This window comes from Nicotiana tomentosiformis, chromosome 12 (genome assembly GCF_000390325.3).
Source record: "Nicotiana tomentosiformis chromosome 12, ASM39032v3, whole genome shotgun sequence".
In the NCBI taxonomy this organism is placed as follows: domain Eukaryota; kingdom Viridiplantae; phylum Streptophyta; class Magnoliopsida; order Solanales; family Solanaceae; genus Nicotiana; species Nicotiana tomentosiformis.
In genome coordinates, this window is record NC_090823.1 from 20,298,873 (window position 1) to 20,311,967 (window position 13,095).

The following is a 13,095-nucleotide window of genomic DNA, read 5'->3' on the forward strand; positions in this document are numbered from 1 at the left end:
ACTTGGACAGATCTCCCTTCAACTTTACGATCAACCCCTTGTCTTTTCCTACAAATAACATGTCATCCATATACAACAACAATATAATAAAATTATTTTCAGAAAATCTTTTAAAGTATACACATGGATCAGAATATGTCTTTGTGTAAGTTTGACTTTTCATGAATGAGTCAAACTTCTTGTACCACTACCTTGGTGCCTACTTCAACCCATAAAGACTCTTATTCAGTTTGCACACCATGTGTTTCCTTTCAGCTACTTCAAATCCTTCTGGTTGCTCCATATAAATCTCCTCTTCCAAATCTCCATGAAGAAATACAGTTTTCACATCCAACTGCTCCACTTCAAGATCTAGGCTAGCTGCAAAGCTCAAGATTGTTCGAATAGAAGTCATTTTGACAACAGGTGAGAAAATTTCGTCAAAATCAATACCTTTTTTCTGTTCGAGGCCTTTAACCACTAATCAAGCTTTGTATCTGACCAGCTTGCCATTTCCATCTTTCTTGAGTTTAAAGACCCACTTACATTTTGGTGGTCTTTTACCCTTTGGAAGTTCAACCAGCTTGTACGTGCCATTCTTCTGCAAAGATTTCATCTCCTCTTGTATGGATTTCATCCACTGATTCTTTTCTGGATGAGACAACACCTCCTTAAGACTTTCTGGCTCCCCTTCATCACTGATGAGGACATACTTTGTGGAAGGGTACTTGCATGACTCTACCCTTGGCCTGTCTGATCTTCTCAGAGGTTGAGGTTGTTCTTCTTTCTGAGTGGGGTACTCCACTTGTTCGACATCATCATCAAGTTGCTCCCCATGTTCAATAACCTCACCAGGTTGCTCCCCCTGCTCGGCAACTTCGTCGGTCCTACTTTCTACACTTGTGGGATTGTTATAGAAGGAATAGTAATAAGGTTAGGAATTATACCATTCTTGGCCTTTTCTGGCATATCATCAGCAGTTCCAACTTCACTTTCTCGGAAGACTACATCTCTGCTTCTGATGACCTTCTTCTTTATAGGATCCCACAATCTGTATCCGAACTCTTCATCTCCGTATCCGATGAATATACATGGAACAGATTTATCATCCAGATTTGTTCTCTGCTCCTTTGGTACATGTGGAAAAGCCCTGCAACCGAACACCTTTAGATGCAAGTAGGACACCTCTTTGTTGGTCCAAACTCTCTCTGGGATGTCAAAGGCCAACGAAACTGATGGACTCCTATTGATTAAGTAACAAGTTGTCTGAACTGCTTCACCCCAGAATGACTTAGGCAGTTTAGCCATTCTGAGCATGCTTCTCACATTTTCCACAATGGTGCGGTTCATCCTTTCGGCTATGCCATTGTGTTGTGGGGTTTCAGGAACTGTCTTTTCATGTCTGATCCTATGACTCGAATAATACTCTTCAAATTCCCTTGAAGTGTACTCACCTCCATTGTCACTTCGGAGACGCTTTAGCTTTTGACATGTCTCCGTTTTCACCATAGCATGAAACTTCTAGAAAACTTGAAACACCTGATCTTTGGTTTTCAAAATATAAACCCATAATTTTCGTGAAGCATTATCAATAAAAGTAACAAAATATTTGTTACCACCCATCGATTCAATTTCCATTGGACCACAAATATCATAATATACCAAATTAAGTATATTCAATTTTCTTTCAGACGATGTCTGAAATGAGACTCTATGATGCTTACCAAATAAACAGTAGTTACAAGGTTTTATCGTTGTACCTTTGGCATAAGAAATGAGTGATTTCCTAGCAAGAATCTGCAATCCCTTCTCGCTCATATGACCCATCCTTTTGTGCCACAAATCTGCAGAAATCTCATCTTGTGCCGCATTCAATTTACCTTGGTATATTTCTACATTTGTCCTGTACAACGTGCCTTGAGAAACTCCCTTTGCAATCACCAATGATCCCTTGATAAGTCTCCACTTTTGATTTGTAAAATAGTTCTCGTAGCCATCTCGGTCTAAAGCAATTCCCGAGATCAAGTTCATCCGCAAATCGGGTATATGTCGCACGTCCTTTAGAACCAATGTGCATCCGACATTTATCTTGATACAAATATTACTGATCCCCACAATCTTTGAGTAACTTGTGTTACCCATTCTCATAAGGCCGAAATCACCTGCTACATATATGCAAAAAAGATCTCTTACCGGTGTGGCATGGTAAGATGTTGTTATATCAACCACCCATTCCGACTCTAGACCTGATAAGTGCATGCATTCCTCTTCCTCGTTTATACAGAGGACAACATTATCATTGTTTTGCACCATGACGGCTGTGTTGTCGTCATTCTTCTGGCCACTAGTTTCACCTTTGCCTTCCTTGTATTTGGGCAATCTCTTTTGAAGTGACCTGGCTGGCATCAGCATCTAGTACCTTGTGTAATCCTTGTTGGATGAGTAGATCTCTCATCCTTCTTTGCCATGTTGGAAAACCGCTATCTCCGTTAAATTTTGCTACCTCGTACTTTACTTCGGACATTTTTATTTTTTACCGAGTATAGTACTACCGACAGTGAATAGTATTCTTGTGAACGAGCAGAACCTGTGCTTTGATACCAGTTATTGGGAATAAACTCCCCACATAAATAATAGTCACGGTATTAAAAGCGAAATAATAACGTAGCACCGAAATTCGGTAATTAATAAGAATAAAAGAGTGATAACGATACCAAGATTTTTATGTAGAAAACCCTTTTGAATAAGGAAAAAACCACGGCCTTGAGAGGAGCAACTGATATCACTATAGCAAGAAATTTTATACTTTGTAGGTCCGAGTAAAATACTCCAAAGACCACTACAACACTCAAAAGAAATAACTCTCTTTTGATATTCTCACCTCACTGCAATATCGCTCAGTCTCTATTTTTCTCACAAACTATTTTCTTATACCTTGTCTCTCATGTCTCACTCTTTCTTTCTCTCTTTGTTGGTGTATTTTATAATGAGAGCAAGACACCTATTTATAGTATTTAGGATTGCTTCATTGATGTCATCAATGATCTCATGAGTTTGGCAATAGTCAAATATTCAATGTGCAACCAAAGAAATATTTGCCATAAAATCTTCCTTACTATTCCTTAATTAGTTGGCTTGACATTTCAAAGCCAAAAGGAAGATGTCTTCCTTACACATGGGATGGACCCATCATAAGATAGAGTGGCCTCCAAGAAAACCTCGATAGACTCTACTTGTAGTATCTTAAATTTAGGATTTTGCCCAAATTTCATATGGATTTGATCCGATAAAATTTTGATGTCTACACCAGGATAATTGATAAAATTCTATTATCTTCTTCTATGGTGATATTAAGAGCGCAGTAAATCTCTTTTCCAAGTCTTCAGAATTTAGAATGGTAGTTAAAAACGATAAATTTAATAAAAATTCACCATCTCCTTTTATAATCACGTTAGGAAAGTTGAATACCATTTCGCAAGTCTTGTTTTTTGTTTCATATTTTCAAAAAATAATTAATTTTTGATTGATGCTCCTTTAAACCACTAAAAATTGTCACTTTTTAATTCTTTATTTGACCTTTTCTCTTAATAAAAAGTTATTTCCTCGCATGATGACATTAAGTTAATTTTCATATCAATTAACTGTCTGTTTAGCTCTGTGAGTCCCGTTATAAACCACTCACATGGCTTAATTGAAGGTTAAATTTGCTTAGTGGGATATCACATGGACTAAAAACATAATTAGGCAATAACACATGAACAAATAAATATTATTTTTTTATAAAATTATTTTAGAACTTTGAATTAAACTATTCTATCTTTTTATTGGTAATAAATATTTTTACAATAAGATCCAAGGTCATGTATACAAAACATGGCTAGCATCTTATTAATTTTAATTAACTCTTAACAATATAAATAAATATTACTAACAAATATTTGTTGTGAAGTTTAAAACTTTATGTCTTGAAAGAATAGTACAGTATAAACATCAAATATAAAGAAAAATCTCTTATTAAAATTTGACTTTAGACATTTAATTTTAATGAACCACAGTTGTCCATTACAAACCGTTGCCAGCTTTAGGTAAAGTTTTTCTTTCTGACTTTTCTGCTTATGCTTACATGACCGTAAGTAAGTTTTCTCTTCATGTTCGCTTGTTCAGGTTGTTTCTTCTTGAATCTAGTAATCTGTGATTCTTATTTTTTCGAGTCTTCGAGCTACATATAATCTAAGGTTCACTCTTTTTTATTCTTACTTTTTTTAGTCTTCACGTTTTTTTCTTTTTTCTTTTCTTTTTATGTTTTCTATTTACGTCTAGGCTTTCTATTTATTCGACTGCGACTTGTTTCTTCTTGCATGTTTCCATCTCATGTTCTTATTTCGATTCTAGCATTTTCCAACTTTCATTGTTATCTTGTATTTTTGTGCCTTTTGTTTTTAATGCCCTTATTACTTCTCTGACTTATTTGGTCTTGCATGTTATCTCCCTCTGCGATTTAAATCTAGAGCTTGCTCTAAGTTGTTGTTTACGCTTACGAGTGTATGCCTAAGGTCCATTCGACTTATTTTGTGTTGAATGTCTATCTGTGTTTTTTTCTTTTTCTTTTTTTTGTATGTGTAAGTAAGCTGAGTTTAGTTTTTTAGTTTGCATTGTTTTGGCAATACTTTCTAATTGACATAATAATACTATTCAGCAGTGATAATGGCTAAAGACAAGGATCGGGGTGAAAAGGTCTCCTATGTACTTGGGGAAGTTGTTATCGGTGATATCTAATTGCAGTTTGACCGTGGATGACCGACCCTAGGATATTATGGCATTAAAGTTCATGAAATGACATCACGTGGACAAGTGCATTGAGGATTTAAATCTACTCAACAGGGACTGTCCGTATGTTTCAAGGGGCAAGTTTCCTTCGACAGTATCCAACAGTTTCTTTTGATTTCATTGAACCCTTAACCCTATTTAGGAAGTGGCTAGAGAAAAAATTATTTTTATCGTTATGAATCTAATTCCTATAATGAAAATAAAAAAAGAATGTAGAGTATTGAAATAACTTTTAGAAGAGTAATTGGGTAAGTATTATATAATATATGAATCTCTAACTAATATTATATAATATATGAATCTCTAACTAATAAGTCTTATTTTATAATTACTAACTTTTTCTTTTTTTCTCACTCTTTCTAGGCAAGGAGGCAGTGCACAAAGGGGTTCATGCTACTATTTTCAAAGAAATATTTTTTGACCATGCTTGAAATGTCAAAATGACCAGCGAGGCGCCTAATTAGTTTAAGGCTAACATCTTTTTTTTCTCTTTTAAATTTTGTCTAATAACTACTCCATTTATATGTGAAGATACGATTGATGTCATATGTATTTTAAAAGAAGATCTAAAGTACTTCAAAGTGCTTGCGCAGCGTACAATTACCCAAGTCTGATTATCTTACCAAATCGGCCATATAAAGAGGGAGGACTTTCGGATGAACTACCTTGTTTTTAAGTTTCTTTTAACATGTCGGGTTGCACATTTTTATCTTTGTAAACTTCATTTCTCTCTCTGTCTAATAGTCATGTGCATGCTATGGACCGATAAGTCTTGAAATCAAGATGATTTGCAGTATAGCAGTTGGACACTATTTCTTGTTTTTGGATATATCTTGATTCTCAGAAAAGTCGTATTACTAATTCTTATGTGATTTCACATGCTTTGGCACCAACGTTCATGTGATTCCATTAGTTGTGCGGCTTGTTCCAATGCTTCTGTTAACGGAAGCGGATCTAGAATTTTAGTTCTATGGGTTCAACATTTAAAGTTGTGTATTCATATTTACTATTTATTGCTATTTTAGTGATTTTTTATACATAAATTTATGTTCTGCATCGAAAGTATTGGGTTCAGTTGAACCCGATAGTTCTATGGTGCATCCGCCCACGTCTGTTAATACTAGGGGTGGATCTACCTTATGAGGTAGGGGTGCTACACCACCCGCTCGCTTCGTTAAAATTCTAAGTATGTATATGAGATAGCTATGAAAAAATAAATATATTGTTAGAGTGGCACCTAGAAATCATGAAGTAGGCAGAGGTGCCACTGGTTTAGTGTCAAGTCTAAATGCTTTTGTTGGCGTCACGAATGCGAGTTTGAATCCTTGATGTAGCACATCTTCTTTGTCTTTTTTTTTTTTTTTTTCGTTTTGTTCGATAAAGATTTCCTTAATTCTCACTTGGGCTCTAGGGAAACAACAACAACAACGAGCCCAGTTTAATCCCATAAATGGGGTCTGGGGAGGGTAGTATGTACGCAGACCTTACCCCTATCTTATAGAGATAGAGAGACTGTTTCCGATAGACTCTCGGCATCACCTAGGGCCTCACCTCTTTTTCCTTTTTTTTCCCTTCATTTTCTCGACCTCACCTCTTTTTTCCTTTTTTTTCTTTTGTTTTCTTTTCCTCCCTTCTTTCCTTTTATTTGCTAAGTCTCTCTCTCTTCTTCTTCATTTTTCAAACTTTTGTATACTAGTCCTCATTTGTTTCAATCATTATACCTTATTTCATGAATAATTTTTTCCTATAGGTAATTTGAATGGGCTTTACTTAACATATAATTTCTCTCTTTTTAATGATACGATATTAATTTTATATATTGAAGTGTAATTTGCATAACATCTTCTACTAAGTTTTGAAAAAGAAAAAATTAAATAGCTTGGTCAATAGTCGTTTAGAGTTGATTATTATAAATTGAACGTCACGATTTTGCTTTGAAAATAATTGTCATATAACATGACAATTAAGATGAAAATATTAACCCATGAACAATAAAGGTAAATTAATTTAGTGAAACGAAAAATATGTAGTAATTAAGCTATTCTTTTAAATAAATTTTTTATCAGAGGCGCTCTTTCATGAAATGTTATTTTTCTTTTGCCATTTTTTTGGAATATATTTAAATTAAGCGTAAGAACTGAACTAAAATTGAACTTATTTATTTTTTGAATTAAAGATATATTCAAACTAATCAAAAACTAACCAAATCGATCCATCCTTCCTATTCGGTCTTTGTAGATAGTAGTAGCTATACTGTATACATAAAGTAGTGGCACCCGCAACCTTCGAATCTTGGGTCTGCCTCTGATTAATACACTCTTTGTATAAACCTTCGTCCGCATAGCCCATGCGGGTACCTACATGCTATTATTTTACACCGGATAAAAGCACTTAATATAAACTAAATTTTTAATAAGAATAAAAATCACATTCCAACATAAATTAAAAAAATTTAGTCAATAAAATAAAATCAGGATAGTAAATAGTAACAACTGCTAATAAATGAGGCTGCCATTTTTTTCTTTTTTTACCATTTCCCCTCTTGTCACATAAAACTTGCGCATATATACGCCCAGGGGCGGAGCTAGGTGGGTAGAAGGGGTTCAGTCGAACCCCCTTCGCCCAAAAATTATATAGTGTATATAAGATCAATTTTTTTCCATGTACATATAGATGTTGAATCCTTTAGCTTCTTCGTGTGTTTACTTTTTGAATCTCGTTGGTGAAAATTCTGCAACCTCCACTTTATACGACATGCGGTTTTTTTGTTTTGGTACGACAGAGGGGTGATTTTAAAACTACAATGATATGAAAGTGTAACACAATTAATGACTCTTTTCGTTGGGATTTGTTTTATGGCAAGGAAGAAAATTGCATTAGTTCTTTTACTATGATATTCCTCAGAGCGAGATTATTATACAAATCGTGGTTCTTCAAGATGACAAAGGGCATTGTTAAGGAGAAATATATATCTAATTTATAAGAGAATGCATGTTTACACATTTTAGTAAGTAACGACAAACAACAACATACCCAATGTAATCTTACAAGTGGGGTCTGAGGAGGGTAGTGTGTACACATACCTTACCCCTACCTTGTGAAGACAAAGAGACTATTTCTGACGGACCAACACATTTTAGTAAGTGTTCGGATAATATTTGAGTTCAAATTTAAAAAAAAAAGAGTAGTTGAAATCAGAGTCCAGTAAACATTTGTGAAAATTGATTCACTAAATGTATGCAATTTAGTGCTAATTATTTGTTATGTTATAATCTATGTATTATGGAGAAAATGGTCAAATTTGCCCTTACACTATTTAAAGTTGAGCAATTTTACCTTCGGATAAACTTTTGATCTAATATTAATCTTGTCAAGAAAATAGCTTTGTTTTTTGCTCAATTCCTTACCTACAAGATGAGGGTAATATAGCCAAAAGTTGAGGGGCAAATTTGGATTTTTCCTCGAAGAATTTGAAAACATGGAGTCCGCCCATTTCATGCCAAAGTTACGTTAATGGCAGGGGCAAATACGAGACGATTTGCTAATGACAAGGATATAAATGGACCAAAAAGGTAATGTATGACAAAATTTAAGAAATTCGGAAAAGTTGGACCTTTTCTTTTTTTAACTTGTTTGTAAACCAATGACTTTTTAGATTATAAAGTGGAGTTCTTTGGTTCAATGGTTCTTGTTCCAGCTTTTATCAAAACAGAATTGCATAACACAAAATCTACATGAAACTCACTCTTCTGTAGCTAAGAACTCACAAGTAACGAACAATATCTGGCAAAGTTGAATCAGAGATGAGCAATTTTACTGGGGTAAGTACATCTTTTGTTGATTACATGGCTGAAAGAAGGTGACAATATTTTACATTACACATCCAGAATAACGTGATGCGTTCTCTCTAAACAATGTTTAATTTGGATTTCACTTTCAAAGATCTGTTTGTACATAGAATCAGGTGTATAGCATATAAGGAAGAGTAGCTTAAACGACACCCTTTTCAAGGTTTGCGTCTTTGAAACACAAACAAGGAACCTCTGGAGCCTTTTCCCAACCTGATCTTCTCGTCAATGTATGTGATCTCTAATTTAACTTCACTCTCGCCACCATACTGGAAATCTAGTGCCCCTACCTTGAGTTCAGGCGGCTCGAAAACAACTTGTATCCATTTTTCATCTAGGACGTTTAATTTTCCTGCATGACACAGCTGATGGTTAGAAAAATCCCAGATTAGAATGGTAAAAGAACTGGACACGCATCATGAACTAGTCTAGACCTTGAACTGAGGTATCGAGTTCTGTCCTGGGCATGAATTAAAGTACATATCATATGCTAACCTTTGCTATACTGATACCAAATCTAAGAAATCGTTATTGTAGCAATTGATTTTCACTACTTTGCTACCTACCACAGAAAATAGGCACCATTTGTTCATGAGACTAAATTGCATATATACCTAAAAGTAGAACATTATAGAAGCAAATGATTCACTTAGGCGATGCCAACTAGTTGGTACTAAGGCTTAGTTGTTGTGATAAACCTCAGGTTCATATTTGCACTGAATTTTCTTTCAATTTTATTTTGGTTTGCTTAAAGAATCAGTGCTAGAACAAGTCTGAGATTTAGATAACCTATAGTTTGCCTTAGAAAGACCAAGTACTATGTATGTCTTGAAATAAAATGGACCAGGATGGATATAGAGGATTCATATAGTCACCTTCAAGTAGTTTGCTATTAAGGCTTGTTCGATCGATTGATTGGTTGACTAGATTAGGGCCATGTGGTGTAATGCAGGAAATAGTAAACAGATGAAATTGCTGGTAGAAACATTTTGAGTTCTAGTGGGGAGAAGGTACTTCACTGATCCCATAGCTTTCATATTTTTTCGGGGATAACCGTGGTGTCCGGGTTACCTCAATTAATTCTACGGGACATCTGCTATCTCCCACCAGCAACAGGTACCAGGTAACTCTGTCCATGAAAGCTTGGACAGATGAAAAGTAATTACCTAGTATTTTTTGTCTCCGCTGGATTTGAACCTGAGACCGTATGGTTCTCAACCCACTTCATTGACCACTAGGCCACACTCTTAAGTGTCTATTTACAACATTCTTATTTAGGACTTCATATAACAGATTGAGAACAAAAAGGACAAATAACTTAGAAGCCAGAAACAGTGAGATGTCTGTATATTTCTTAGAAAATATGCAAATTACAAGCAATTATGTGTCAACTGAGTGTGAGCGTCCACGTTGTTATGTTTGGCATTTGATTCAGCAAGTCACACTTACCATATAAACACACCGACATTTCTACTCTATAAAGGAGAAAAGAACTTTTAAGAAGAGATAAATTTGAAAGATAGGATATGTTTTCGTACCTTTTAAGGAAACCTCCCCATCAAGGAAACCAAAAAGTGAAAAGGACACTCTGTTCCTGACAATGTCAGGGGCTTCAACAGCCTGAATCATTTCGTTTGTTTTGAAGAAAAGGCGACCAAACGCACTCCGATAGCCACCCCCAGGTGAAGTGGGATTTGAGCAGTACACTACATCCCATTCTGCAAGGAATTCATTATTAGTTGCAGTTTAGAAGCTGATTTGCTATAAGACATGGTTAAAATAACAACGGCATTTATGCACAAAACTGCTAGAATTGCAGTTCAGGAAACCAGAGAAGTAACTAACATCTTTTGTCAGCAGAACAACTTATAGTTCAGTGCAAAAAGAGCACGCACAGAAGCGCGCACACACACATATACACACACAAACTCATATTTGTTTTTGGTAAATAAAGACTTTATTACCAAAGCAGGAATATATACAGCTCAAAACAAAAAAACCCAGTAAATCTGCAGTTTGGACATAAAGCCCCAAACATAGAGCAGCAAAACTATCTACTGAACCTCCCGACCACAGTATCTAAATTCATGGGTTGAAATTGAGCCTCTCTAATTCCTTCTGCATCTTACTTCTCATGAGACCTCTTGCATACACCTCTTGAATCACCATTCTAATAATCATCTCAGGCCTGCTCTGTAATCACAAAACATGATAATCACACAAGGGGTGTCCAAATTTTAAAAAAGAAGTTATTTTACTTATCAAACAAAACATTTGATGCTCTGTGTAAATAGGCAACATGATCATCCAACTTCCTTAACTGGTGCTAGATGCCGATGTTTTCAAGTTAGCGAACATATAACTGCAGAGGTTATTCACTATTTTGGTGCATTTTGTTCTATGGTATACAGAATCATGCATTATAACACAGTATTTCGTCAGTGATCATATTCTGCAGACTTATTAAGTGAAAACTCTAGATCATCTGCTGAGTATGTTAATTTGCATGCACAAATTGCTCTAAACCAAACAGAAGGAATTGGAAGGAACTTGTTCAGAAGAATGGCACACTCGATGCTTAACAAGAAATAGGGATACTGTACTTATGAGGAAAAATAACTAGGCCAGACATGCTAGGTTAACAAAGAAAATTACTTCTGATAATTAATATATGTCCAAAGAGGGGAAATAGGAAAAAGACCACGGAAATATCAATCTGCAAGGGCACATAGAGAGTTTAATGGAATTCTGTTTCTACTAAAAAATAACACTAAAGTTTACCTCCGAATATTAGAGGGCATTTCACAGGTTCATCCACACAAAAACGTTGCAATTCTTGAGCCACTTCGGCTACCCTTTTGTGCTCATCCCTTGTCAGGGAAACCCCTCGATCTGTTTGCATAACCTGGTTAAGTGATGATGCTCAGTTGATGTTACTAAGACTTCCAAACAGTAGTACTCAGAATGCAATTATTCAGTTGACAAACTGCCTCTATATAAGGCATTTCCCTGTGGTTGGGTAAGTATGACCTAGAGTTTTCCTCTTAACTTGAGATGTTAGTTTCACCACTTTATGAAGCAGCAATTCAGTTAGTCTCTTAAGAGTGTTTGTCATGATCTCCTGAAAATTTTTGGCAAGCAATTTACAATCTATAAGGACACTAGCCAATTTTACCAAACTATTTGAGGCTCAAAACTTAGCACTGATGTTAAATTAGTTGAGACTATGCAATGCACATATAGAGGTTTTATATTGCTTCTTTTTTTCTTTTGGGTTCTTTCTGAATTATAGAGTATAAGTTGTTTTACCAAAGTGCACGGCAAAGTGCCAAGATAGGCCAAGGTTGTGCTGAATCTTAGTACACTTGGCTACCTAACCAGAGGCGGAGCAAGTATTTGAAGCTTATGGATTCGGAATTCTACTCTTTCTATTACTCGGTTCTAAACTAATACAGTAATATATTCAATGGATTTCTTAAGACACTAGTTTCGGTCGAGCCCCTAAGGTGTACCCTACCTCTGCCTTTGTACCTAACCCGATTCGAAACAATCAAATGTGATAAATTGATCACAATTTCTCATTAATATCCAAATTTATAAAATTAGAATTACCCCGAAACAGGCTATCATTTGCTGCAATTGTCCTAAATGAAAGGCACTTAAAACACCATAAGAAAAGCAAAAAAAAAAAAAAAAGTTAAGAAAAAGCTACTCCATTTAGCATAAAGAACAAACGACCCTGTTTTTCAGTTTTTGCAAGAGCTGAATTGTTTTCATTATTTCTTCATTTTTCCTATTTTCTTCGAAATATGCGACAGCAAATAAATTCCAATAGATGCACCTTGGAAAGAATGGAGCCGACGAGGTCATCAGGCTTAGTCACCGGCGCCGGGGAAGTGGAAACGGAAGCATAAATTGGCGAAAACTGTTTCGACGTCCGGCGACGGTTAGAGCGATTTTGAGGACAGTTAAGTGCTAGCTGAGAGCTTAAGTGAGCATCTGAAGAGGAGCTACGGCGAGGATTTCTGATGAAAGCAGTGGTGGTGGCGCCGCCGCCGGCGATGACGTAAGTGGCCATCTGATTTTGGCATTCCGAAGGGACTCAATGGAGAACTTGTTTTAGTTTGTGTTTATTCTGAGCCAGACACGTGGATTTTCGAAATCGGATGTGGGACCAGTTGGATATGGTTGTGGCAAGTTAGTTGTTGCCATCTGGAATGAAGATTTTTTATTTTTAAATAAAAAAACTTGCCATGGGCATTTATGGCGCTTTTCCGAAGATAGAATAACATTTTCCTTTTGATAACCAAGAAATCCACCAAGTGGCGCAAGTTGTTTAATGGGTCCGCCCCTCTAACTTCCTAATTCAAACTTCCTATTAATAGCTTTCTATTAATAAAAGATAGAATAACATTTTTGGTGATAACCGAAAAAGTCCCGA

At 35.7% G+C, this 13,095-nt stretch overlaps 1 protein-coding gene across 1 annotated transcript; it reads right to left on the reverse strand.

Annotated features, from left to right (window-relative positions):
- Positions 1–8,590: 8,590 nt before the first annotated feature.
- Positions 8,591–12,859, reverse strand: LOC104120702 (probable plastid-lipid-associated protein 8, chloroplastic). Its single transcript, XM_009632518.4, has 4 exons — positions 12,496–12,859; positions 11,436–11,559; positions 10,193–10,372; positions 8,591–9,006 (listed from the first exon to the last, which is right to left on the reverse strand). Exons 1-4 carry the CDS (start codon positions 12,730–12,732, stop codon positions 8,813–8,815), a joined length of 735 nt encoding a protein of 244 aa, XP_009630813.1. The 5' UTR covers positions 12,733–12,859; the 3' UTR covers positions 8,591–8,812.
- Between the last annotated feature and the right edge of the window lie 236 nt (positions 12,860–13,095).

Excerpts from the sequence above, each read along its gene's own strand:
- LOC104120702 (XM_009632518.4), bottom strand. The coding sequence starts at position 12,732 with ATGGCCACTTACGTCATCGCCGGCGGCGGCGCCACCACCACTGCTTTC. Across the intron at positions 10,373-11,435 it reads ATGCCCTCTAATATTCGGAG|AATGGGATGTAGTGTACTGC; the intron begins GTAAACTTTAGT and ends AATTCCTTGCAG. Across the intron at positions 9,007-10,192 it reads TGGGGAGGTTTCCTTAAAAG|GAAAATTAAACGTCCTAGAT; the intron begins GTACGAAAACAT and ends TGTGTCATGCAG.